This window comes from Myotis daubentonii, chromosome 1 (genome assembly GCF_963259705.1).
Source record: "Myotis daubentonii chromosome 1, mMyoDau2.1, whole genome shotgun sequence".
Taxonomy (NCBI): domain Eukaryota; kingdom Metazoa; phylum Chordata; class Mammalia; order Chiroptera; family Vespertilionidae; genus Myotis; species Myotis daubentonii.
Genome location: NC_081840.1, coordinates 156,326,606 through 156,354,286, shown reverse-complemented (window position 1 = coordinate 156,354,286; position 27,681 = coordinate 156,326,606). Strand labels below are relative to the sequence as shown.

At 43.6% G+C, this 27,681-nt stretch overlaps 1 protein-coding gene across 7 annotated transcripts in view; it reads left to right on the top strand.

Moving 5' to 3' along the window:
• The window catches only part of IL15RA (interleukin 15 receptor subunit alpha), a 40,598-nt gene extending 16,646 nt beyond the window's left edge, over nucleotides 1-23,952 (top strand). For 2 of the 7 annotated variants that reach the window (XM_059663487.1, XM_059663476.1), the window contains exons 2-7: nucleotides 9,381-9,575; nucleotides 11,303-11,395; nucleotides 13,329-13,517; nucleotides 14,058-14,090; nucleotides 20,887-20,962; nucleotides 23,220-23,952. In XM_059663487.1, the coding sequence (XP_059519470.1) occupies nucleotides 9,381-9,575; nucleotides 11,303-11,395; nucleotides 13,329-13,517; nucleotides 14,058-14,090; nucleotides 20,887-20,962; nucleotides 23,220-23,328 (695 nt within the window). In that variant the 3' untranslated portion in view covers nucleotides 23,329-23,952. The other 5 variants (XM_059663504.1, XM_059663513.1, XM_059663533.1 and 2 more) reach the window with 5 other exon arrangements.
• Nucleotides 23,953-27,681: the final 3,729 nt, after the last annotated feature.

Here is a 27,681-nt window from a genome sequence, read left to right as displayed (position 1 = left end):
AAGACTGTGCACACAGCCCACAAAGGGGTGCACCAAGAGTGTCCACCTCAGGTAATTGGGGAGGCTGAGCCACTGGGCCCTATAGGAAACCTAGTACACAAAGCCACTCTATCAACACAGGGAAGCAGCCAAAATGTGGAGACAAAGAACAGGTTACAAATGAAAGAAATGGAGGAAAGCAAACTACTGAATATAGAGTTCAAAACCATGGTTATAAGGTTACTCAAGAATCTTCTAGAAACCTCTAAGAAATATAGTGAGACCCGCAATGATATGAAAAAGGATCAAATAGAAATTAAGCATGCACTGACTGAAATAAAGAATAATATACAGAGATCCAACAGCAGACAAGAGGATCCCAAGAATCAAGTCAAAGATTTGAAATACAAAGAAGAAAAAACTCACAACCAGAAAAGAAAAAGGAAAAAAGAATACAAAAATATGAAGATAGGCCCTAACTGGTTTGGCTCAGTGGACAGAGCATCGGCCTGTGGACTGAAGGGTCCCTGGTTTGATTCCGGTCAAGGGCACATGTCTGGGTGTGGGCTCGACCCCCAGTTGGGGGTGTGCAGGAGGCAGCCAATCAATGATTCTGTTATCATTGATGTTTCTCTCTCTGTCTCCCTCTCCCTTTCCCTCCGAAATCAATACAGATTTTTTTTTTAAATGAAGATAGTGCAAGGAGCCTCTGGGACAACTTCAAGCGTACCACCATTCGAATTATAGGGGTGCCAGAAGAAGAGAGAGAGCAAGATATTGAAAACCTTGGAATAAATAATGACAGAAAACTTCCCCTACCTGGTGAAATAAATAGACTTACAAGTCCAGGAAGCACAGAGAACCCCAAACATAATGAATCCAAAGAGGATCACACCAAGACACATCATAATTAAAATGTCAAGGGCAAAAGACAAAGAGAATATTAAAAGCAGCAAGAGAAAAACAGTTAGTTACCTACAAGGGAGTACCCATACGACTGTCAGCTGATTTCTCAACAGAAACTATGCAGGCCAGAAGGAAGTAGCAAGAAATATTCAAAGTGAAGAATAGCAAGAATCTACAACCAAGATTACTCTACCTGGCAAAGCTATCATTTAGAATTGAAGGTCAGATAAAGAGCTTCACAGATAAGTAAAAGCTAAAGGAGTTCATCACTGCCAAACCAGTATTATATGAAATGCTGAAGGGTATTTTTTAAGAAAAGGATGGAGAAGAAAAAGGTAAAGATAAAAATTATGAACAACAAAGTGACAACAAATACATATCTATCAACAAGTGAAGCTAAAAATCAAGTGAATAAAAAATCTGGCGAACAGAATAAACTGGTGATTATAATAGAATCAGGAGCATAGAAAGGGAGTGGACTGACAATTCTCAAGGGGAATGGGGTATGGGAGGTGCAGGAATAGACTGGACAAAAATTGTACACCTATGGACAGGGACAGTGGGGGGGGGTGGTAAGGGCAGGGGGTGGAATGGGAACTGGGTGGAGGGGAGCTAGGGGGGAAAAGGAGGAACAACTGTAATAATCTGAACAATAAAGATTTATTTTAAAAAATAAATAAATAAAAGTAATTTGGGGATGGAGAGAACCAAGATGGTAGCATAGGTAAACACCTGTACTTGCTGCCTTCCATAACCACATCAAAATTACAACTAAAATACAGAACAACTATCAGCCAGAACCATGGGAAAGGTGGCTGAGTGGACGTACTACAACTAGAGAGGTAAAGAAGAAAGCACACAGACTAGTAGGTGTGGAGGTGCGAAATGGGCTGGTCTGGCACCCGGGTGTGCCACTTTTTTAATTGGGAGGGAGAGTGCCTCTGTGGAGGCTGCCCAGAGGAGCAAGAGTTCCCAGTCCCACACCAGACCCGCAGACCAGGGTTCCAGAGCTGGGGAAAGAAGTCCCTATGGGCCGTAAGAACTACAGACTGTAAAAACCAGTGCAGATTGGGGTTGAGTGACACACAGGCTGCTGGAGACACAGCTGCTCCTCTTAAAAGGCCTGCACCATGAACTGAATTTACAAGCTCATACTTCCTCTGAGTTCCAGTGCCAGGCGAGGCTCTGGGGGACCCAGACACATATGGGAAGAAACTGAACTGTCTGGCATTGGGGCAGGAACACTGGGGTGGCTTTCTTCCAGATGGAGGTGCTCACGGCAGTCATTGTTCCCATGCTGGGACCTCCCCAGTGCAGGGTTGACTGGCAGCCATTTCTGTTTGCTCCACCCAGGAGATTCCCTGAGACCCCACCCCACCCAATTTACAACCCCACACAAGCTGTGTGCAGTGGCTTTTGCATATGAATGGTCTGTCCTTTTTCAGGCTAAAAACCTGTCAAATAAGCTCCAGTTGAGTTAGGGAGCCCCAAACCTGTCAGTAAAAGCCCCCAAAATCGGCACCAGCACCAGCCTGCCTTGCTTCACAGCTGGGCCTTATCTGGGCACTTCCAAACCCGATACAAAGAGGAGGAATCTGCAGATCTCTTTAGCTCCTGCTGGGTGGCCCCAGGCAGTAGCTGACTTTGCACCTCCCTGGAGACCCAAGAGCCAGTGTACCAGTGGTCAGTGTGAGACCATACCAGATTACAACTCTACACATTCAAAAGCGACACACTCAAGGGGCAGACTCAGTGAGCACCAAAGCCCAACTGCTCCATAAGAGTGTCTCCTGCACAGTAGCTTTCCCACTGTAGTCGCAGTTGGTCCCCACAGCCGATTGGCCTGGAGGTCAATTCCTCCCAGTGACAACAACAGCAATCAAGGCACAACTACAACAAAACTGTGCACACAGCCCACAAAGGGGTGCACCAAGAGTGTCCACCTCAGGTGATTGGGGAGGCTGAGCAACTGGGCCCTATAGGACACCTACTACACAAGGCCACTCTATCAACTCAAGGAGACTTAGAAGCTAATCAATACATAGAAAAAAACACAAGGAAGCAGCCAAAATGCAGAGACAAAGAAACATATCATAAGTGAAAGAAATGGAAGAAAGCAAAGTACTGGATATAGAGTTCAGAAACATGGTTATAAGGTTACTCAAGAATCTTCTAGAAACCTTCAAGGAACTTAGTGAGACTTTTAAGGATCTTAGTGAGAATGCCCAAAAAATGAAAAAGGACCAGTCAGAAATTAATCATACATTGACTGCAATAATAATATACAGAGGATTCAATAGTAGATTAGAGAATCCCAAGAATCAAATCAATGATTTGAAATACAAGGAAGCCAAAAACACCCATCCAGAAGAGCAAAAAGAATCCAAAAATATGAAGATAGTGTAAGGAGCCTCTAGGACAACTTCAAGTGTACCAACATCCAAATTATGGGGGTGCCAGAAGAAGAGAGAGAGCAAGATACTGAAAACCTATTTGAAGAAATCATGACAGAAAACTTCCCCTACCTGGTGAAAAAAAATAGACTTACAAGTCCAGGAAGTATAGAGAACCCCAAACAAGAGGAATCCAGAGGACCACACCAAGACACATAATAATTAAAATGCCAAGGGCAAAAGACAAAGAAAGAATCTTAAAAGCAGCAAAGAAAAACAGTTACCTATAAGGGAGTGCCCATACGACTGTCAGCTGATTTCTCAACAGAAACTATACAGGCCAGAAGGGAGTGGCAAGAAATATGATGTGATGAATAGCAAGAACCTATAACCAAGAATACTCTACCCAGCAAAGCTATCATTTAGAATTAAAGGTCAGATAAAGAAAAGCTAAAGTTCATCACCACCAAACCAGTATTACATGAAATGCTGAACAGTATTCTTCAAGAAGAGGAAGAAGAAGAAAAAGATAAGGATAAAAAATATGAACAAAGTGACAACAAATACATATCTATCAACAAGTGAATCTAAAAATCAAATGAATAAAAAAAATCTGGCGAACAGAATAAACTGGTGAATGGAATGGAATCAGGGGCATGGAAATGGAACAGACTGACAATTCTCAGAGGGAAGGAAGGGAGTGTGGGAGGGGTGTGTGGGAAGAGATTAGACAAAGATTCTATATGCATGTATGCATTACCTATGAACACAATAGGGTGGCGAGGGTCTGGGGTGGGGTGGGAACTGGGTGGAGGGGAGATATAGGTGGAAAAAGAGGGATATCTGTAATAATCTCAGCAATGGAGATTAATTTTTAAAAAAGTAATTTGGAGACATTATGTCCCTTTATGCCTAAATATTTCATTATATATTTATTGATTTCAGAGAGGAAGGGAGAAGGAGAGATAGAAACATCAATGATGAGAGAGAATCACTGATCGGCTGCCTCCTGCATACCCCCTACAGGGGGTCGAGCCCGCAACTCGGACATGTGCCGTGACTGGAAATTAAACAGTGACCTCCTGGTTCATGGGTCAATTCTCAACCACCAAGCCACACAGCCTAAGCAAGCCAACTATTTTTAGCATATCCGTCAATTTAGGTTCATCGGATTTTGGAAAGAATACCACAGATGCAATGCTGTGTCTGTCTCAGTGAATTGGATCAGGAGGCATATGATACTGATTTGTCCCAATATTACTAAATTGAATTTCGATCTACTATAAGAGGGCTTTCTCGCCCTAGCTGGTTTGACTCAGTGGATAGAGCGTCGGCCTGTGGACTGAAGCATCCCAGGTTCGATTCCAGTCAAGGGCACATGCCTAGGTTGCAGGCTCGACTCCCTTTCCCAGAAGGGGTGTGCAGGAAGCAGCCGATCTATGATTCTCTCTCATCTTTGATATTTCTATCTCTCTCCCTCTCCCTTCCTCTCTGAAATCAATAAAAATATATTAAAAAATAAAGTATCATCAGTTCTAATATTTTTTTAAAAGGCTTTCTCTTGTTCCAAATTTATTTATTTATTTACTTACTTACTTACTTATTTACTGATATTAGTACAAACTTATGGAATTTTATTTTGTTCCATTATCTGTTACTATTTTATTTTAATATTCAAATTGCCCCAGATTTGGCTCACAAGAGCTGATTCAACCTGGCCACTGTATCCTTTGAAATGTTTCTATCGTTCTTTGAGCACTTCCTTACTTCCTGGCACAATATATTCCATACTCACTTGTACTTTCCATGTCCTAACTCTGGAATCAGTCTTTTTGTAGAGACCAAGATCTGGGTACCAAGTATGTTTTCTGCTAATATGTCATTGCTTCTAGGCACTATCAAAGGACAAAATTAGCACACACATACACAGGTACATCCTTGCATGTACACACACACACAGACACACAAGGGTACACAAACTCATATACACATATGTGTACACATACACACTAATTACATACTAATATCTCCAACCTCAATTCTAGTTCAACACCATAGGGTACATTCTACTCATCCCTTTCCCCTTTCCATAGTTGTAATTTCTTCCTCCAAAACCTGGACTAAGTGTTTTTCTCATGGATGATAACTAGTTCCTACAAATTTTTCAAGAAGAAAAGTAGAGATGACAGTGACTTTATACCTTTGCCCCCAGATTTAACAGCACAGATGGGCTTGGGAGGAAAATCTACAGAAGCTTCAAACAATCACTATTTTTTACTCATTATCTAGCCCAGCTTGTTTTTCCTTTTGTTTTTATTTTTTTAATCCTCACCTGAGGATATGTTTTTCACTGATTCTAGAGAGAGAGTAAGGGAAAATGAAAGGGAGAGGGAGAGAGAAACATGGATGTGAAAGAGAAGCATGGATGTGAGAGAGAAACATCAATTGTTTGCCTCCCATATACGCCCTGACCAGGAATCATATGTTCCCAGACCAGGGACCACACCTGCAACTTGGGTATGTGCCCTGACTGGGAATCGAACCTGAGACCCTTCGGTGCACGGGAGGATGGTGTAACCAACTGAGCAACACTGGCCAGGGAGGAAGGGAGGGAGACAGAGAGAGAGAGAAAGAGAGAGAGAAAAATTGATTGGTTGCCTCCCATATGGTCCGGGACTGAACCCATAACCTGCGCATGTGCCTTGACCAGGAATCAAACTGGTGACCTTTCAGTGCATGAGACAACACTCCACTAATTGATCCACATGAGCCAGGGCATCCCTTCATTTTATTTTTGTGGCACCTCTATATTGACAGATGCTGAGAAGATCTTCAGGATAAGCCTGGAGCTGGTCTAATGGCTGCTTGGTATACTGTTCGTTCGCATAGCTGAGCTTAGGAATGTACCAGGATCAGGCAATTCTGGTCTGAAAGTCTGATGATTCAGCTCCCTCATAGAACTGTGGACAGCCTAATTCCCAAATGGATGAGGTGAGCTTGGCCACCTATCCAGCTTAAACTGTGTACTAGGCCTGGAGGGGGACAGATTCTGGAAAATTTGATCAGCTTCCACAGCTCTGAATGTGAGGATTCTGAATTCTGGAACACAAATCTCCATCCACCCTGGACAAAGTCTCTGATCTCTAGCTGGGTGTTCAGGTGATGCTGATTTCTTTCTGTATGCTTCAAATAAGCCACTCCCATTTGATTTATCCCAACAGAATCTGTGCCTGCTTTCCAGCAATCTGAACCTTCTATTGGTCATGCAGGATCTGGGTCAGCTTTGACTAAATAGCAGCTTTCTCCTTCCTGTTCACCTGCTTTCTGTGGATTGGCCCGCCTCGTCTGTGATTCTAACTGCCACCATATTCAGTTTCCCCCTCAGACTACCCTCCTTAGTAGAAAGATTGCTTCTCTCGGTTCTTTTGGATAGGTCCTAACCTTCTTGCTTGCTGATGTCCCAGCTGCTCAGCAGAGACTTATTCAGGGTTCCACCCTGGAACCAAAAGGCCAGCTGAAGGAAGCCCACTGAAAGATTTGTATGCTTTCCCGCTAACTTGGTAGATAACCTTGGTTTCTGCCCTTTGCCAGCACTTCAGCTAATGACCTTTTCAGTAATGGGGCTGGGGGGAGATGGGGCGCAGCAATACTTTCTCAACACGTCCATACAAGCTCCAGGACAATGGAAAATGCTGCAGAAGAATTTCCATGCCTGGGACTTTCCTTCCAACGCAGCCTACTCTAAGCCACCTCCACTGCCTCAGGCAAAGTTTGGCCTCAGAAACTAGCTCTTGCTCGTCTCCTCTGCATGCAAGAAAACCTTAAATGAATTGAATTAATAGAAAAAAGCATATAAAAATCATACAATTCTGTCAGGTAGGTAGATTTATGGGGGTGATCACTTCCTAAGTTATCTAAATGTCTAATCACTATGCTAGACATCTGATACTAAATTAATAGTGTATGTCAACTATAATTGACTGAAAAATAAAATTTTAAAAAGATCATACAGTGTTTCAAGTGGCTAAAGAAAAATTTTGCTTTTAACCTTTTCTGCAATAGACTTTCTGGCATTGGACAGGACCTCATCCTAAGGATTGGCCAACAATATTATTTTGGAACAAACGTGGTAGAACAATACATTGGCTGGTCCTCACCTTTTAAAAAAAATTAAAAAAAAATTTTTATTAAGTTAAGAAAATATTTTTATTGATTTTTGAGAGAAAGATTAAGGGAGAGGGAGAGAGAAACATCATTGTGACAGTGAAACACCGACTGGCTGCCTCCTGCACACCCCTACTGGGGATCAAGCCTGCAACCCAGGCATGTGCCCAGACCTGGAATAAAACTGGCAACCTTTCCATGCATGAGATGATGCCCAGCCACTTGAGCTATACCGGCCAGGGCTGATTCTCATCTTTTAATAAGTAAAGACCCTTTTGGGGTTTCTTTATAGAGCCCCAATCTACAAAATTGGTGCCAAGGAGGATACTGTTATCAAGGATTTAGAAATAGATTCTTTCCTGGGATCTGCAGCATTTTACATTAGGTACATGATAAATAATGCCAATTTCACAGTTTTTCCCAGTGAAAGAAAAAGTTATTTTTTCTTTTTTGCAAGTTTTGTTGTTACATAATGTAGAAAAAAGTGAAGTACTCCTACAACACATTAAACTCATTAAATGTGTTTAATGTTTATGTTGCATGCTTTTATATAGGAATTTTTCTAACAATGCAAAAATATCAACAGGCCATAAATAATTAACAATAACAAAAAGTCAGTAATAAATATGGCACCCTCAAAATGAAAATGGCCAACATTTCAGTCCTTTATTTTCTTCTTGGGCCAACATCCTTAGATATCAACTTATGAAACTCCTCATTTCCACAGAACAGAATGAGAGCCACATTGCCAGGGTTTTTAGCTTACATTTTGGAATCAGTGTTTAATTCCAGCTGTCACAAAAGTAGAGCCACCTGGGGAAATTCATCTTGCCTCTGGTTTCTTCCAAAAAAGTGAGAAGAATTAGATAAGCCGGTTATACATGTAGAAATTAAATAAATAGAACTCTTATCTTAGAAGGTCAGACTTAAGCCTGGTGTTGAGGAAGAAATTTTATCCATTCATTCTTTGAATAAGTATTTCTTGAGCACCTATTCTTGCCAGGTACTGTATGTACTATGGAATACAATGTTGGGCAAAACAGATGTGACCCCTGCCCTCTAATAGCTTACAGTGCAGATGGTGTGACATACAATTCATTACATCACCTCAACATCTTAAATACAACTATACTGGGAAAGAACAGAGAACTCCGGGTCCTGACTGGGGGGTGAGGGAAGACTTTCCTGAGGAAGGATGACAGATGGCCAGCCAAGAGTGGGGCAAGGGGAGGGAGGGAAGGCCTGGTAAGTGGCATAAGGGGACCATAGGCCTCTGTGGCCAGGGGGAAGAGTAGCTAGAGAGGCAAGCAGGGCCAGTTCTGGATGATCCTTGGGGACATAAGGATTTTAGTTTTGTTTTTGTTTTTTGGTTTTTTTAAATATATTGTATTAATTTTTTACAGAGAGGAAGGGAGAGAGATAGAGAGCTAGAAACATCGATGAGAGAGAAACATCGATCAGCTGCCTCCTGCACATCTCCTACTGGGGATATGCCCACAACCAAGGTACATGCCCCTGACCGGAATCGAACCTGGGACCTTTCAGTCCGCAGGCCGACGCTCCATCCACTGAGCCAAACCGATTTCGGCGGATTTTAGTTTTTATTTTAAGAGCAGCAGAAAATCAGGAAAGAGCGAAGACATCAAATATGCATTTATAAAGATGATGCTGGCTGCCTGGAGGCTATTGCTATTTGTTTAGGCAAGAGAACTCAAAAGCTTGGAATGGATGAGGCAGAAGAGAAACAGAGGGATGGATACCTTTGAGAGAGATTGAGGCTGGGGAGGATGGGAAGTGAGAGTGAGGCAAAGGAGGTTTTCTCTGATAACTCCTCCATGTCTAGCTATGCTGAAAGTCTGGCACCTATGGCAGGCTTCTGGAAGATTTCTGAAAAAGCTAAAATTCGTTCATCTCTCCCTCTTATCTGTACTTCTGCAGGTACCACATGCTCTACTCCAACATCTATTGAACATGCAAACATCCAGGTCAAGAGTTATAATGAGAACTCCAGGGAGCGTTATATTTGTAACTCTGGTTTCAAGCGTAAAGCTGGTACGTCCAGCCTGACTAAGTGCCTGCGTAACGAAGACACAAATATTACCCAGTGGACCATTCCCACTCTCATATGCATCAGTAAGTACCTGCTCCTGCACCATCCCTCCCTGCCATCCTTGCCAAGGACACACAGACAGCAGTGCCGCAATGTGGGTCATAGAATAGCCCACCTGAGGGGCCAAGAGATTTATGTTGAGGTCTGAGGCTAAATAAACCAATAGACCTCTAAACAACACCTCTGGAGGTGGAAATACATGGGCTTTGGAGCGGGGAGGGTGTCACACAATTGTGGGTTCAGATCTTGGCTCTGCCACTTACCTAAACCCATGAGACTTTGGGCCTTCATATCTCAGAACTCTAGGTTTCTTATATAGGAAATGGACCTGATGTGCATTGTGGCTTGTTTGTAGAAGGATTCAGTGAAACCTGGTAAATATTAACTATTATTACCATCGGTGCTTTAAGATTTTGGTAGCAAAATTTGGCTACAGACAAGGATGTGTGCTCAAGCATAGCTGCTTCCCAGAGAGCTTTTCCAGTGTCTCCCTAGGAGAAGGCCTGCATTCTTCTCCAATGGTATCCATCCCAGGAGACTGTGGAGACACATGGGCGCAGCTTCCCTAACTCGGTTACCCAAGTCTGGTGTCCAGTCAGTGGTCCAGAGCAAGTGTGAGGGAAAGTCGCCAGAATCAATTTTTGTAAACCACCTACAACTGGATAACCATGCCAGAAGGAGCCAATTAATCTTGTGGTGGAAGCCAATTGTGCCATTTCCAGAAATACTAATCCACTTATTCTAGAAAAAATATTAAGCCACAGTCTTCTGATTTAACATTTATTGCTTACTTGGTACAAGTCCAGCAGTGAGTGAGATGCTTTCTCATATAACATTTGTGAAAATTGCCAACTTCTCTATGGGGGAAGCAGAGGGGTAAGGAGATGAGGTTTTGTGTGTTTGTGTTTTTGTTTATCCTCGCCGGATGGTTTTTTCCCATTGATTTTTAGAGACAGTGGAAGGGAGTCATGGAGGGTGGTGGGAAAGAGGGGGCGGAAATAGATTGCCTCCCATAGCGCCCCCCCAACTGGGAATGGGTATCGAACCTGCAACCCAGGTACATGCCCTTGACCAGTAATCAAACCAGCAAATTGAACCCACAACCCTTTGGTGCATGGGCCCCATGCTCTAACCACTTAGCAACACCAGTCAGAGCAGAGGGGAGGTTGTTCTATAGCAAACTCACTTTATTGTAGGACTCCTTGGAGAGCCAGACTTTCTTATTGAATTTGTAGTGTTTAGACCACCTGGTACCCCTCCCCCTCAACCTGTCCCTCCCTTTGCATGACTGTCATACAGACGTCAGAGGCAAAGCAAGGAGTAATGCATGTATACATACAGCCTTGGAAGATGGAGACAGCACCTCCCTCTGGAGAGAAGGCAGACATGGTCATGCTGTTAATAAAAGACTCAGGCTCCCTGAGCTCAGGCTTCCTCTGCTGTGTTGCAGACCACTGGATGTATCTATTCTGGCCCATCCATGTTGCCTCTCTGGGGCTTGGGGATGAGGGAATTGATGCAAATTTGCTGATACTCCTGCTGCCTATTGTGTTTGCAGTCTGTGCTTGTATTTGCATGAGGACTACAGGTTGGGAAACATTGATTGTAGTTTATTTCTTGTGCTTCTGACCTATCCTAGGAGGCCAAATATATCTGTTTTAAATTTGTATGTTTATTTATATCCAGTTCTGAAGCCACCCCAGGGTCCACCCTCAGGATCATAAATGCCATGTGGTTGTCCTCTCTCTAGGAGACCCCTCCCTGACCCGCCAAAGGCCATCCTCCACAGTAGCGCCAGCAGGGGTGACCCCAGAGCCAGAGAGCCCCTCCCCTTCTGGAAAAGGTAGGAATGTTGGGAATTTTTTAAGGACTTCCATTCCCTGCTAACACTCAGGTCCCCACAAATCCCTCAGACTCATGGACCACTGCTGGAGTTCCACTACAAACTTATGTGATAGAACAAAACTATTTAAAAATCAAAAACAAAAACTTACCTTAGCTTAATTTTCTGTTTTAAATCAAAGGGGCTTGATATCCAGGTTTTATATGTGCATGATTAATAATGGTTTGAAATCTACTCTTATTATGTCAGATCAAACTTAATTGCTATCCTTGTCAATACTGCTCTCCGTCTCAGGGAGGTTCTGAGGTTTGGCCTGCCTCACATGTTAGCCCACCACAGTTTCAGGGGTACTGGCAGAAAACACAACACTCCTGGTCAGAGCTGTGGCCATCACTTTGTAAAGCATATAAATGTTGAATCACTATGTTGTACACCTGAAACTAATATAATAGTGTGTCAATTATGAATAATTTTTAAAAGCAACAAAAAACAGTATATGAATTCTGATTCGAGAAAGAGCTCTGTAAGTATTAATAACAAAAGATGTGAATTTCAGAAACGTGAGAGACCCATGCAGAATTGCCTCCCAACAATCCTATGCACCAGCAAGTTAACTATGATGGCTCTGGTGTAGCAGCATTGCCCGAAGCTGCCAATGTGCCACATTTCCACTGAGTCTTAGGTAATCATCCATCCCAATTTCCTCAGCACTGACTCCGTGTTAAGAAAATCTGAAACCTTCGGTGCTAAATATCATGGGACAATGTGCCCCATGTCCTATGATACCCTTACTTTACACTTAACTCTTGATTTTCTGTGTCCCGTTTTCCAATTTGTGGGTTTTCCTGGCCCCTGTCTCCTCCCATCCAGGCACAGCCATTCTGTTATGCTTGGCACACCTCCCTAGAGCAGGGTTCCTAATCTTGGCTGTCCACTGAGGTCACCTCGGAACTCTCGAGAGCAATCTGGGAATCAGAATTCTAGAAGCTCCCTGGGTAATTCTTAGGTAGCCAAGGCTGAGAACCACCGCTGAAGGGAGGATGGAAAGGCCAGAAAAAGGTGGCTCCTTCTAGTTAGCTGGCTACAAACAGAAGGCAGAGGCCGAGGTACTGGCTATATTTAAGTTTGGGGCAGTTCTAAAGCTCCTTCGATCGGAGTCAAATCTGATTCACCCAAGTAATGAGAATCATCAAGTGGCCTCTTCCAGTTCTGCCTTCATGCACCAAACACTTGATCAGATGAAACTGTACAGTCGAAATCTCAGATGTGAGATTGTCATCTTTGACAGAAAGTGACGTTGCCATGGACACTTGGATGGGAATGCTCTTGGGGAACTCTATATAAAGTACCTGGACTGCTGGCAGTCTGGGTAGTATGAGAATGTGACTAAGGATTAAAGGGCATGAGGACTTCTCACAGCATTTGTAGCTGGGAACACATGGGAAAGCAGCCCAAATAATGTGGCCGATGGCCAAAGATGCCAAGACCGGGACAAAGCCCTTCAAATACACTCTATAGTTCAGATGGGCTGAATCTCAGGTTCCCTCTTATTTAGAAGTTTTGTGAAAACATGTATAAAATAAACTAAAACCAGCATCCCAGACGTCTCAGCTTTGGCAAATACTGTTCCACTTGTGTGTCTTTATTTTGTTTGAGACCAGTCTTCTCTAGTAAACAGCCTGGATCTACTCTAATCTTTGTAATTTATTCTGCAAATCCTCTCGCATTTGCAAAAGTCTTATGGCCACCCCAGGTGGATGACTACGTTACACACACTTAAGGGATTTTCGTAAAGATCCATGGAGCAGTGTTCTGGGGGAGGGCTGGCCCAGGGTGGGCTCCTTAGAGCACGGATTAAGTTCACTCTCCTCTGGAGCTAAGAAAGTTACTATTCTAAACATTTATGTTCTCCATGTGTTGCACCTTCCGACAGAGCCAGCTTTCATTTCCAAGCCAGACACCACAGTGGCCACAAAGCCAGCTGTGGTACCGGGCTCCAGGCTGACATCCAAATCTCCTGCAGGAACCACAGGGATAGTCAGGAATGAGCTCTCCCAAGCCCCACCTCAGACAACTGCAAAGGCCTTGGAACACACTCCCTCCACCTCCCTCGAGAAGCCAGGTTGGCACTGTCTTTGCACACTTTAGGGGAGTTCAGCTCTTTGCCTGCATAACATAATACCCTCCAAAATCAGAACAACCTGGCAACCCTCCACCACCGGCTCTCTGCCACAACCTTCTTGCTCTTGTCTCTGTTTTGTGCTCCACCCTGGCTCAGTGCAGGTGAAAATGAAGTCCATTTCCCAAATGTGCCAAGTCTCACCGTATTAACCTGCTTTGCTAAGAATCTGAATAATATCGGCCTCCTCCTAATGTGGGAGGACGAGGACGCTTCCCACCCTCTGGGGTCACCATCTATGGGATGGAGGAGCACTCGGTAACCTGTATCTTCTGTAAGGGCACATCTGACTCTTAAGCATGGCCCAGCCTGTAAATGAATTAATGACCTTGCTTGTTCTTTGCTAAAATGAGTTTGGTTTTTCCAGCCATGCATCTCTCAAGGCTTTAAGATAGGAACCAAATTGTGCAGAATTTCTCCTGCTTAATGAGAATAGTACCTTTAGGACTACCATCATAACTGAGCTGCAATCTCTTCCCTCAGGTGCACATTCATCCAGTTCCACAGCTGTCACTGGTAAGTATTTCCCTTTGTCCTGGAAGTGCTGAAGGGCAGGGGACTTGTCCCAGGAAGCTGAACAGTCCTGGTTTGTGCCAGTTGTCCCAGAATGATCACTAATAGCATCCCCTTTCACTCTCAAGTGTATTGGTGAAGAAAGTAAGTTACAAGATCACCCTATTTATGGAATTCTTTATTTGACATCACTATTTTCATATTGGTACCTTACCAGTGTCAGGCTCCTGATATGGAAACCAAAGAGTAGATACATCACAAAAAGGGCCTATTCAGCAATTCAGTTCTACTAAGCAGGGCTAGACGTCTGTCCAAGACTTACTAAGTAACAGTGCGTGCTGGCACCGTGGAGATGACATTGTTCTGCTGACATACAGACTGCACTACTCCCCCAGAGTGTTAGTGAGCACCATGCACCTACAGCCAGACCATTCAAATTTCTCCGTCTAGAAGCCTTTTTTACAGGAGATGCACACAACACTAAGACTAGGGGAGAATGTCCCAGTAAATATCAGGAGGAAAATGGAAAATTGTTAACAAGAATGAAAGAAAAAGATGAAAGGAGGAGAGGAAAGCTCAAAGAAGAGAGGAGAGAAAACGAGAAAGAAGCCAGGAGAGAGAAATGCAATAAGTAAGAAAGGATCTGATACTTTTGTCTGAGAGGTTTACAATGAACTGAAAACCACTCTAATGTCATATGGGCAAAACGATTTCTATTTTTGATTTACAAGTTTTCCTGCTAGAGAAAGATTCATATTTTTGTGGTTACATTTTATCTGCATTAGTGTCATCTGGAAAAAAAACAAGTGGCTTTGGTCATCTCAGCAGTTAGTTGATTAGAATTTTTTTTTTTAAATCAATCATATATACAAAGTCAAGACAGTGTGGAAAGGCTCTTTGGAGAGTATTTTCATGGAGAAACTATGGCATTTAATGGCAAGGATATGAAAACAAGAATGTGTTTATCATGTAAGAGGAGACCAATAAATAAAGAAGCCAATCTAATTTTTCTTTTTATGTCACGTACTACATTAATCTTTCTACAAAGTTTTAAATTTTTTATTCATTTTTTAAAAATATTTTTTATTGATTTCAGAGAGGATGGAAGAGGGAGAGAAACATCAGTGATGAGAGAGAATCATTGATTGGCTGCCTCCTGCACACTCCCTACTGGGGATTGAGCCCACAACCCGGGCATGTACCCTTGACCAGAATCAAACCCTGGACCCTTCAGTCTGCAGGCTGACACTCTAACCACTGAACTAAACAAGCTAGGGCTGTATTCATTTTTTGAACTGAAAATTTTTGCATATGGTTTAAAAATAAAAAATTACAAAAGGATATATAGTAAAAAGTAAGCCCTCTCTCTGACTGAAAATCATCTGTGGGAAGGAAGAAATTCCCTGCTACCAGATTTCTGTGTACCCATCAGAGAAAGTCAGTATGTCAACAGCACACAGAGGATATATGATGCCAGCCAGTTAGGTATTTTATTTTCAAGGTTCTGTACTTTGTTTTCACTTAATGCTATATTTTGGAGATTCTTCCACATCAGTATATAAAACCACATCATTCTTTTTAAGAACTTAAAAATATTCCATTGTATGGATTTCCCACAATTTATTTAGCCAACTCTCTATTTGGACACGAGACTGCTTACATTCTTTGGCTATATTACAAACAATGAAAAATTAGAAAGCCTTGTATTGTTTTGCATATGTGAGAATATATCTGTAGGATAAAATCTTATACATAAAGTTTTGGAGCCATATTTTCTATGTAGATTTTCAAACTATTTTATTATGAACTATAATCTATTTTTTCCAATTTATGTCTTTCACTGGATTAAAATATCAGAAACTCACTCCCAAATTCTGAAATGTAATATAATAAACATTAACTGAACATGTACAATAGATAAAGATAGCTATGTGCAAAGAACTGTGAAAATACCGAGATTTAAAAGAAAAAAAAAACCAACAGCTTTAAACCATTCATATTGTATGAATAAGATTATCTTCTTTCAAGCTGCTTAAATATAAAGATAGACATATTGCCCTGGCCACTCAGTTGGTTGAGCATCATCCCATGCACCAAAGGTCACTGGTTTGGATGCCAATCAGGGCACATGCCTTAATTTCAGGTTCAATCCCCAGTAGGTGGGGGGTGGAGGGGCAGGAGGCAGCCAATTGATGTTTCTCTCTCTCTCAATGTTTCTCTCTCTCCCTCTCCCTTCTCTCTCTCAAAAAACACCAATAAAGACATTTAAAAAAAAGACAGACATATTAAAACTATAAGAAAGCAAGTAATTTCAGCAAGGAGATGAAAACTAGCTATATTTCATTATGTATTACTTGAGTTTCATCCGCTAAGAAGGTGTATGCTAAAATGAAAATCATGCTAACTTTCTAAAAAGACTTAGTTATAATGCCTTCAAAGTATGTCTCATACAATCCCAGCCACCTAAGACCTAAGAGTATGCCCAGGCCAGGTATCAGTGACAGAGGTACTCGCTGGTTCCCTGGGCATCAGTGGCTGTTGCTATTTCCACATGAATAAGCAATCAGTTGAGCTCATCTTTCTTAAAAAATATATATAAATGATGCTTTATACTATAGTGGTTGCTCAGTAAATGTTAACAATGTTTAAATCAACCCATTGATACTACCAATATCATTTATTTTTTAAATAAGGTTATAAAAGATATCACAACTTTTAAAGTTGCTTTCTTTAGTTCAACAGAAATATTGAATGAATAAGTAGTGAATGAATGAGAAACTATTAAGTAAATTTGAGGGCTTTAACATCTAAATAAATATTCAGGAAGTGTTGCTTATCATCTCATTGTCTCAAATATCTACTGCCTCACTTGGCAGCCCTTTTTATCAATAACTTTATTCAATTTTTCCAATATCTGGTCTCTGATACTTGACTAAGCTATTCTTGAAGCGTCTCAATCCTATCTAAGAAAGAGAGACTATGCTAATTGACACTCACACCATCACAAAGATGGTGGCACCCACAGCCAATAAGGAGGGAATATGCTAATTGACTGCCCTGCCCTCAAAGATGGCAGCGCCCACAGCCATAAGATGGCCAGCAGGGGAGGGCAGTTGGGAACGATTGGGCCAGCAGGGGAGCAGTTAGGCATCGATTAAGCTGGCAGGGGAGTGGTTAGGGGTGATCAGGCTGGCAAGCAGAAGTGGTTAGGGGCAATCAGGCAGGCAGGCAGGCGAGCAGTTGGAAGCCAGCAGTCCCGTATTGTGAGAGGGATCGGACCTAAACCGGCAGTCGGACATCCCCCAACGAGTCCCAGATTGAAAAGGGTTCAGGCTGGGCTGAGGGCCACCCTCTCCCCCCAAATTTTGTGCACCAGGCCTCTAGTTGTAAAATAAAAGGTCAAAACGTCATCTATGAGTGTGTTTACATGGCCATCTTCATTTAGTACACTAGGAGTGAGGAGTTCCTTTTTCTGCCACATCTGAAATAAGTTTGCTACAGTCCATATACTCAGCCTTTAACAGAAGCTACCTTTGTAACGTTCATCTATTCAATCAATAGAAATGGAGGTTCTATTTTGTGGCAGGTCTGGTACTAACCTGCAATGAAATGCAGATTTCTCATTAAAAAGCAAATGGCACTTTAAATGTATGTATTTCAACTTATGGGATGGTAATTATTTAATTCAGTCAAGTAAGTATTGATTATCTACTCTGAACCCAACACTTGGAATGTGCTTAGTAAAGTAACAGATACTAATAGAAGAAAAAAAAAACTTAGGAAAACTGCCCAGAACTGACATTCTTACTTCAAAATTGCCCTCATCAAATGCAGACACATAAGGACTCTGGGCACAGTGACAGAAATACGTACTACTCCCTGACTGACCTAGTTTGCAGGTACTGCTAAGGAATGGCAATTCCCTGTATGTTCACAGAGGACATTTCATCATCCACATCCAACAGTGGCCCCTGGCTGCCTAGGCTACCTTCTGTGCCCCAGACCCAACATGCATGTTGAATGGTAGGTTGAATGCTAGGCAGGCAGTTATTAGCCTTTCTGGCCTCCTGTGCAATAATCCACCTTTTCTCCTCTCTCTCCCAGATTCTAATCCTCCTCTATCTCATGAAATCTCTTTCACTTCCTTTTTCTATAATCCATGCACCCCTAGTAAACACAAAAGGGTGGAGGACTTTGGCAGTTGATATCTTAGTCCATTGTTGTAGTAATTCTGGTTTCAATTTCTTTACTAAATATGTCTGTATATAACTGAGGAAGAGGTCAAGGGTTTGGGTTTAAGTCACTGAGTTCAAATTGCTTTGTTGTATCATTGGCTCAGGAGCCCTCTTCTCCCTTGAGTTTGAGTCTGTAGTTTATATTCTCATTACAAATAAACAGGAAGAAGCATTGTGAAATACTTACTGTTTATATCAACTTGCCTTTTCCAATAAATCTCTCCATGAACAGTAAATGCATGCCAAACTGATTATTTAATGCGAAGAAATAGTTTATTATCAGCTACAATATCTCTGCTAATAAAAGACTCCTGATTTTTAGTCATACTGATGAGTAATGTTGTTTAAAAAGTCAAAAGAACTTGCACTAGTTTTCCAAGTTTGTTGTTACTTCTTTTAGAACAACTTTTCTATGCTTTTTTCTACTGCAATTAGTTTTGTTTTTTCACTTTATTGTTTCTTCTGATTATAGCATCATTGCAAAAATATCAGGGGGAAATTTTTTAAAGAACATAAAGATTACAATCCCACCATTATTTAATACTTTGATAGATATTCTTCAAGATTTTTGTGTGCATATGACACACACATGGCTTACTGGATTTCTTTTGGTTCATTTTTATTTCAACCACCTTTTTACACTTATGATATCACTAGAGGCCCAATGCACGAAACTCCGGCAAGGGGCTTGGCCCTCGCAGCCCCGGCTTCATCAAGAAGGACACCCAGAGGCCATTCGGCTGCCTGGTCTAATTAGCATATTACACTTTTATTATGATAGACAGACATCTTTTCATGTTAATATAGATTAATTTCACAATTTTTAAAATATATTTTTATTGATTTCAGAGAGGAAGGGAGAGGGAGAGAGAGAAACAGAAACATCAATGATGAGAGAGAATCATTGATTAGCTGCCTCCTGCACGCTCCCTACTGGGGATCAAGCCAGCAACCAGGGCATGTGCCCTGACGGAATCAAACTGTGACCGTGTAGTTCATAGATCAAAGCTCATAGGTTCATAGGTCAAACTACACCAGCTGGGCCATTTCATAATTTTTAAAAGCTGAATAATATTCCATTGGATGAGTATTAACACATTTTAACTAATTTTCTACTGATAAGATATTTAGATGAACATTTTAAAAATTATTTTACACAGTACTTCAGTGAATATTCCTACATATACTTTCCCATTTCCTTAGAATGAGTCCTAGAAGTAGAACTGGAGAGTTAACTTATATGGTCTTCTCTAGAGCTTTTATTATGTTGCCAAGTACCTTTGAGAAAAACTGTAGCCATTTACACTCACTCCTACAAAGCAGAGAATCCGGGTGTTTCCCATATCCATATATTTAACCTGCATTTCAATAGGGTTGGATTTTTAATGCCAAGCCTTGGGGATTTACCCTTGCCTACAAGGTTGTGTGTTGGTTATACAGGGACAGGTCTGAAAAGTGTCATGGTCTCAGAGACTAATTGACTCATGGTCCACAGTGAGACAAGTGGCTCTCCAGATGCTCAGGGTTGTCATCTTGCAAGTGGGGCAGCCGGGTGATTTTTGCAGGGACATTTCATAATATTAAGGCAAACTGGCAAAATCTGCTTGGAGTGTATTATTGACTCAGGGTTTTGAAAATAGTTATGTTCACCCGCCCTTTTGCTTCCACACGAGGACCCCACTGTTCCTGTCTAATAAATCTCAAATGCTGTTGTGGCTGCTGGCCTTCCACCCTCAAATCCTCCCACCATCCATGCTGTTCCTTTCAACTCCGTCAACAGTTTTTTCCTTTTCCTAAGCATTACTTTATTCTCCTCTTACCTGTAAGATCTCTCTTGTCACACCTCTTCTTTCTCTTCACCACTCTTCCTCTGTCATAAAAGTAGTAGCAAATAATGCTAATGGAATTGGAAGAAAAATGGCACTGCAAGCTATCATTTCTAAATCAGGATTCTGCGAAGCTACAGAAAAGGGGGAGGTTGTGCCAGAGGACAACTGAGGAGGACCCTTACCATGTCTACTTTCTTCACTTTGGATTTAGCAGCAAGCATTTCTTCTCAGGAAGTGCTTACTTTCCCCGCCTGACTTACTCCCATCCCTGCCCATCACTCACTCTGCTCAGGAAGGACAAGGATTAGGAGCACGGGACATGGGATAACATGAACTGGACAGTTTGAACTGGCAGTGCTGGTGGGAAAGGAATGTAGTTTTTGCCCAGAGATAGAATAGATTGAATTGCATGGAACCTTAAGAAATGTTAATAACAGTAAGCTGTTTGGGAAGGGGTTTGTATCTCTCTGCGGGAATGTAAACTGTAAAGAATTTTCAGATTCGTAGAAATTAACCTTATAGGGGGATAAATGGTGATGGATGGAGACTTGACTTGGGGTGCTGAGCACACAACACATTGTACAGATGATGAGTTGTAGAACTATGCACCTGAAACCTGTATAATTTTATTAACCAGTGTCACTCCGATAAATTAAATGAAAAGGAAAAAAAAATGAAATGAATCTGCTACCTGGACTTTTAGCATGATGCCAGCTTAGTTCTCTTCTTTTACAGTGGCAACCATCTCCACACCTGTCCTTTGTGGAGCATGTGTGGTATTGCTTCTGGTATGTTACCATAAAAAATCAAGGTGAGTGGCACAAGAGAATCACACTGGACAAGATTCTTCCTTTTCTCTGAGAAAAGAGTTCATTATTATGACCCTGGGCCTGCCTTCACAATGAAGAATCCCTTTCCTGACTAGAGACACAGGCTCTCACTCTCACCCTGCTTTTACGTTGGCCAAAAGGAGTGTCGGCCCTGGCTGGTAGCTCAGTTGGTTGGAGCATCGTCTCATATACCAAAAGAAGGGTGTTTCGATTCCCAGGAAAGGCACATACCCAAGTTTCAGTATGCGATCCATATGGAAAGCAACCGATCAATGTTTCTCTCTCACACTGATGTTTCTCTCTCTCCCTGCCTCTCTCTAAAACATATCCTCAGGTGAGGATTTAAAAACACACAACAGTGTCGCAGTTGAGCAGTCACATTGAGCCAGTCTTAGAAAGCCATTTACTTTCCTAGGCAGGCCACTCGTCAGAAGTGGGGCAGCGAGAGATGATGACACAGGGCCAATTTTACCAAGAGCTAATTCAGAAAGAAAGTATGTGCCAACTAACCAATTTGATAGGCAATTTGTATCACTTCTTATCATATAGGCATGAATATATTCTTCTTCAATGCACTCATTACATATGGATATACATTTTTATAAATACACTCATTAATGTCAGTCTTACTTTTGTATTTCTGATCATTGAAATTCTACATTTCAGCATTTGTGACAAAATTGTTTCTGCCACTTGCTGAAATTTCAAACCTTATTATTTTTCTAATCTCCAGGCGTTTTTATCATTTTTTTGTTAAAGCTTCAAATGACACATTAGCCTCTATTTTATTTTATTTTTTAAATTCTCCTTAAACTTTTTAAAATGAATTTTTCTTTTTTTAAAATATATTTTTATTGATTTCAGAGAGGGAGAGGAGGAGAGAGATAGAAACATCATTGATGAGAGAGAATCATGGATTGGCTGCCTCCTACACACCCACTACTGGGGATCAAACCTGCAACTTAGGCATGTGCCCTTGATCGGAATAAAACCTGGGACCCTTCAATCTGCAGGCTGATGCTCTATCCACTGAGCCAAACTGGCCAGGGCTAGTCTTAATTTTATACTTCTACCAATTAGTAAGCAACATTTCAGCATTCCATATTGATGTAGTTCCTCTGGATCCTTTCTCAGCTTTATACAATCAATGGACATAAGATTTGTTGAAAATAAACTTTTAGTTACTAGTAAAAATTATTCTTTTGTAAATATCATATCAATATAAAGACTATACTGCCCTTTGAGCCTAACTTCGAAAAAATGAACATATCATGAAATACTACTGTAAAGCCAAAATGAAAACATCATCTAAAAATGTACATAAATCTTCAAAAGCTGTTAATACCATCTCAACCAACAAGAAATGCCATAAACCTCATAAATAGTTTAGAGATTAACTAAAAGTATTTGAAAATGTGGTATATATGGCCAATAAATATGCTCATAAGAAGAAAATATCAATATTCACAGACTATGTTAAAGAAATATTCATAATCACCTCTTTAAGAATTGGTAAACCTCCAAAGAGCTCAATGTGCTTATTTTAAAATGTCCTAAATGTGCTTATCCTCAGAAGGTGGGTTAAATAATGCATGGAAGAAATTGCTGACTCAGACATTCATGGCCTAAAAATCACATTGTTTAACAAAGAAACATGAAATTAAGGTGTTCTGTCCCGCCCCCACCCCTTGATTACTCTGGAACTGATTAATATATTTGTTTACTTTTTAAAATGTTCTTATTGATTTTTAGAGGGAGAGAGATAGAAAGACACATTGATCGATTGGCCTCCTGCACATACCTCTACTGTGGATCGAGCCCACAACCCAGGCATGTGCCCTGACCAGGAATCGAACCCATGACCTCCTAGTTCCTGGGTCAACACTTAACACTAAGTGCCAAGAACTGTTTTAAAAGCTTTGTAAATATTATATCACTTTTATCAGGATTATCACATCTGGCTTAGCGGGACTCCTAGTTACTCTCTCCTTCTCTTGTTCTTGACATTTGAACTACCAGTTTTCAGCAGAGGGTTGGCAATGTATGGGGGAAGCTGCTCCAATAGCATTTGGAAATCTTTGGTGGATAAGGGGATTAAAAATACCGAAAACCCTAAAAATAGGATTTCAATAGTATCTGCGAGTGCAGTTTTCTCCATCTGAGTGTTCAATAGGGACTGTTTACTCAATTTGAGGGCAATGCTATCTTTTCAAAACCTGTGAATTATTTGCTTTACAGGCAAACTTCCCAGACACCCAGTGATCAAGTGGAAAATATGGAAGATATCCCAATGACTGGAGGAAACAACGGCAGAGAGGAGGATACAGAAAACTACCACACAGTCTAGGAAACTCCAAGGGAAAACCAGGCCAGCAAGGGCTACAGCGAAGGCACCAACTCTGCTCTGGCCAGAGGGGACCTAGAAAAGACTCAAGGAGTTGGACACCAGATAGAAGCCACCAAGATGTGCCCACCCTCAGCACTGTCTGCATGAGTAGGTTCTCCAGGCTTAGGATGGAAGCTCGATGCCTGCCCTGCCTCAGATATGGGGCCAAGTTCCCAGAGTCCCAGCCATTGAAGGCCTCAGGTCTTCCTATCAGAGCTTTTATTTCATTATGATATTTACTCAGGATAGCTTATCAGCTTGACTCTTCCATCCCTCCTCCTGACTGGCAGTTTACAAAGAAAAGAAATATATCTGAGACTCTAAGTGAATTTAGTAGGCTCCTCCTGGCTTGAGAGGTGTCTATAAGGATGACATTATCATTTCAGCTCCTAAAACTCTCTCCAGTTAGTTGCTCTGCTTACACTGAAAGGGAGCAAAGAGATATTGTGCCCAGTGAATTCTCTTAATTTAAGGATTCAGAAAGAAAACTGAATTCAGTGACATTTTCCATATATATACATGTATATTTATACTTTGTTTATTATCCTACTAGTAGCCTTGTACACGAATCCGTGCGCCAATAGCTCTCTGCGGGGCCTGGCCACTCCGCACCTGCTTCCCAGAGGCTCTCCGTGGCCCAGAGGCCCATCCGTGGCCCAGAGGCCCATCTGTTTCATCTGTGTTATACAGTCTTGGTTCTGGCATTTGCATGCTCGGTGTAGCAGGAACGGGAAGAAAACACCCATTCATTTGTGAAGTGCCCAGAGTGGCTGTGCCTCCATGAGCTGTGTCTTTCGGATTTCCCCAAGTGGAGTTCTGCGCCTCTTCTTGGGCCTCCAGCACTGCTAGCTTGCATACCTCTTTCCCTCCAATTAAAATGAGTAAGTCACAGGGATGACATGCTCCCATCTGCGGCTGGGTGCGGAACACTTGCCTTATCACCAGGGTGATGATGCAAGTATTTCATGCCCCAGCCTGGCCAGAGGCCCATCTGCGACCGAGTGTAGAACGCCTGCCTCATCGCCACGGTGATGAAGCAAACATTCTGCCAGGCCACTAACGCTGCCCGCTCTCAGCGGCTGCCCCCCACCAGGACTGGGGGACTCCGGCGGGGCTGAGAGGACTGGGCACTGCCATCTTGTGGCTATGGATGCTGCCATCTTTTTGTGATGGTGTGATGGTTAATTTGCGTATTACCCTTTTATTAGATAGGCTATAATAAAAGCCCAGTGACCAAATGGCGGAATGGCCAGAACAACCAGTTGCTATGACATGCACTGACCACCAGGAGGCAGATGCTCAACGCAGGAGCTGCCCCGTGGTGGTCAGTGTGCTATGATAGTGGGAGCGCTGCTAGGCTGATCAGGATGAGAGGCTGCTCCTGCTGTGAACCCTGGGCTGATGGGCAGGAACCCGGGCTGTCATTGTCACCTCCTCACCCCAGGCTCCTCCTCCTTGCTGCCTGCCACCTCCTCCAGATGCCTGCAGGCTGTGCAGCACCACCACCGCTGCCGCTGCCGCCGGGCTCACAGAGCTGATCCTGGAGGCTGGGAGGTGGGTTCGTGGCTGCTGTGGGACTGAGGCCTACTCTGCCAACTCTCAGTGCCCCGACCGGGTTCCCTGGAGAGGTGAGTGCTCCAGCTGCACAGAAGATGCCGGACCAGGGAGCAGCCGCTCAGAGGGTGGTCCACAGCCACTCAGCTGACTGGAGGAGCAGTGTTCCCACAGTGGGCTGATCCCCACAGGCCACGCCCCCCACCAGTGTACAAATCCTATGTACCAGGCCTCTAATATCTACATACTAGAGGCCCAGTGCACAAAAATTTGTGCACTCGGGGGGGAGGGGGGAGTCCCTCAGCCCGGCCTGTGCCCTCTCGCAGTCTGGGACCTATCAGAAGATAATGCCCTGCTGGCTTAGGCCTGCTCCCGGGTGGCAGAGGGCAGGCCCAATCCCTAGATGCAGCCCCTGGTCGGGCTCAGAGCAGGGCCGATTGGAAAGGTGGGGTGCCGCCCCCTGTCATGCACAGAGCAGGGCGGATTGGGAGGTTGCGATGCCACCCTCAGTCATGCTCAGGGTAGGGCCGATTGGGGGGTTGGGGCACCGCCCCCTGTCACACTCAAGGCAGGGTCGATGGGGAGGTTTCGGCGCCACCCCCTGTCACGCACAAAGCAGGGCCAATCAGGGGGTTGAGGAGCTCCCCCCTGTCACTCACAGAGTAGGGCCGATAGGGGAGTTGGGGCACCGCCCCCTGTCACACACAGAGCAGGGCAGATCAGGGGGTTGGGGTGCCACCCTCTATCACCCACGGAGCAGGGCCGATAAGGGGGTTGGGGCGCCGCCACTGTCACACTCAGGGCACGGCCGATGGGGAGGTTATGGCTCTACCCCATCACACACAGAGCAGGGCTCGTGGGGGGGGGGGCGGTTTGGGGCGCCGCCCACTATCACCCACAGAGCAGGGCTGATCAGGGGGTTGGGGTACCGCCACTCTCACACCCAGGGCAGGGCCGATGGGGAGGTTATGGCTCTACCCCGTTACACACAGAGCAGGGCCGATCAGGGGGTTGGGGCACTGCCCCCTGTCACACACAGAGCAGGGCCGATCAGGGGGTTGGGGTGCCGCCACTCTCACACTCAGGGCAGGGCCGATGGAAAGGTTATGGCTCTACCCCGTCACACACAGAGCAGGGCCGATCAGGGGGTTGGGGCGCCGCACCCTGTCACACATAGAGCCACAGGGCGACCAGGGGGTTGGGGAGCTCCCCCCTATCAGGCACAAAGCAGGGCTGATCAGGGGATTGGGGCGCCTTCCCTTGTCACAAACAGAGCAGGGCAGATAGGGAGGTTGTGGCCCCGCCCCCTGTCACACACAGAGCAGCAGGGCAATCAGGGGGTTTGGGCACTGTCCCCTGTCACACTGATCCGGGTGCCGGGAGGCCTTGTCGCTCCGCTGATCCCAGTGCTGGGAGGCATATTACCCTTTTACTATATAGAATAGAGGCCTGGTGCACGGGTGGGGTCCGGCTGGTTTGCCCTGAAGGGTGTCCTGGATCAGGGTGGGGGTCCCCACTGGGTTGCCTGGCCAGTCTGGGTGAGGGGCTGAGGGCTGTTTTCAGGCTGGCAGGTGAATGAAGCTCCCAACCGCTCCTTTTTTTCTTTTTTTTTAATTTATTCTGGGCCAGCTTTAGCTCTGAGGCTTGGCTCCAGGTTTAGGCCTCCGCTGCTGAAAGCAGGTTTCTGGCCTTTGTTTGCCTTCTGTATTTGAAACAATGTTGCAATCCTGCTGGCTGAAGCCTGGCGACTAAAGCAGGTTTCTGGGGTTTTGTTTAGCTTCTATATTTGTAACATATTGCTTAGAGTTGCAGCTCAGAGGCCGGCAGCGGCAGGCGCGGAACGCTGGAGTCCTCCGTCACTGAAGCAAGCAAGCCTCATGCTCGCTTCCAGCTGCCTGGCTGCCGGCCGCCATCTTGGCTGGCAGTTAATTTGCATATTGCCCTGATTAGCCAATGGGAAGGGTAGCGGTTGTACGCCAATTACCATGTTTCTCTTTTATTAGATAGGATTATGACTTGCATTTTGAAATTGTATCTTACACAAACAAAATAAAATGTCTATTTTCAGTTTAAAAATGCAGTAAAACAATCACTGAGAAGAAATGAACATCAACAACAATGAACACCAAGCCCTGACCAGTTTTCTCAGTGGTTAGAGCGTTGGCTTGCAGATCGAAGGGTCTCGGGTTCAATTCCCGGTCAAAGGCATATACCTCGGTTTCAGGCTCGATCCCCAGGCCCAGTCAGAGGCAACCAATGGATGTGTCTCTCTCATGTCAATGTTTCTCTCTCTCTTCCCCTTCCCCTCCTCTCTCGCTTCTACTCTCTCTAAAAATCAATGAAAAAAATATCCTCAGATGAGGATTAAAGAAAAAGAACACTAAGAGGATAAAAAGCAGGAATGCAGAGTCCCAAATGGTTGAGCACAGCTTTTCCAAAAGGAGAAAAACAATCTTGCCTAAAGCTGGATCAGATCACAGTTTGAGATAATTTCTAATGGGATTTTCATGTAAGAAGCCACAAGTGGCAGATTATGGGCCAAGTACGCCCGGTACACACATGCTCTTGCTTTTCTTTCTCTCCTTTCCTTCCTCCCTCCCTCTCTCCCTCCCTCCTTCCCTCCCTCCCTTCCTTTCTTTTCTTTCCTTCCTTCCTTCCTTTCCTGTTTATAACATCTATACTAACAAAAGCCTAAGTGACCATCACGCCCTCATGTCGTCACAAGATGGCCACCCCATATCATCACAAGATGGCCACCCT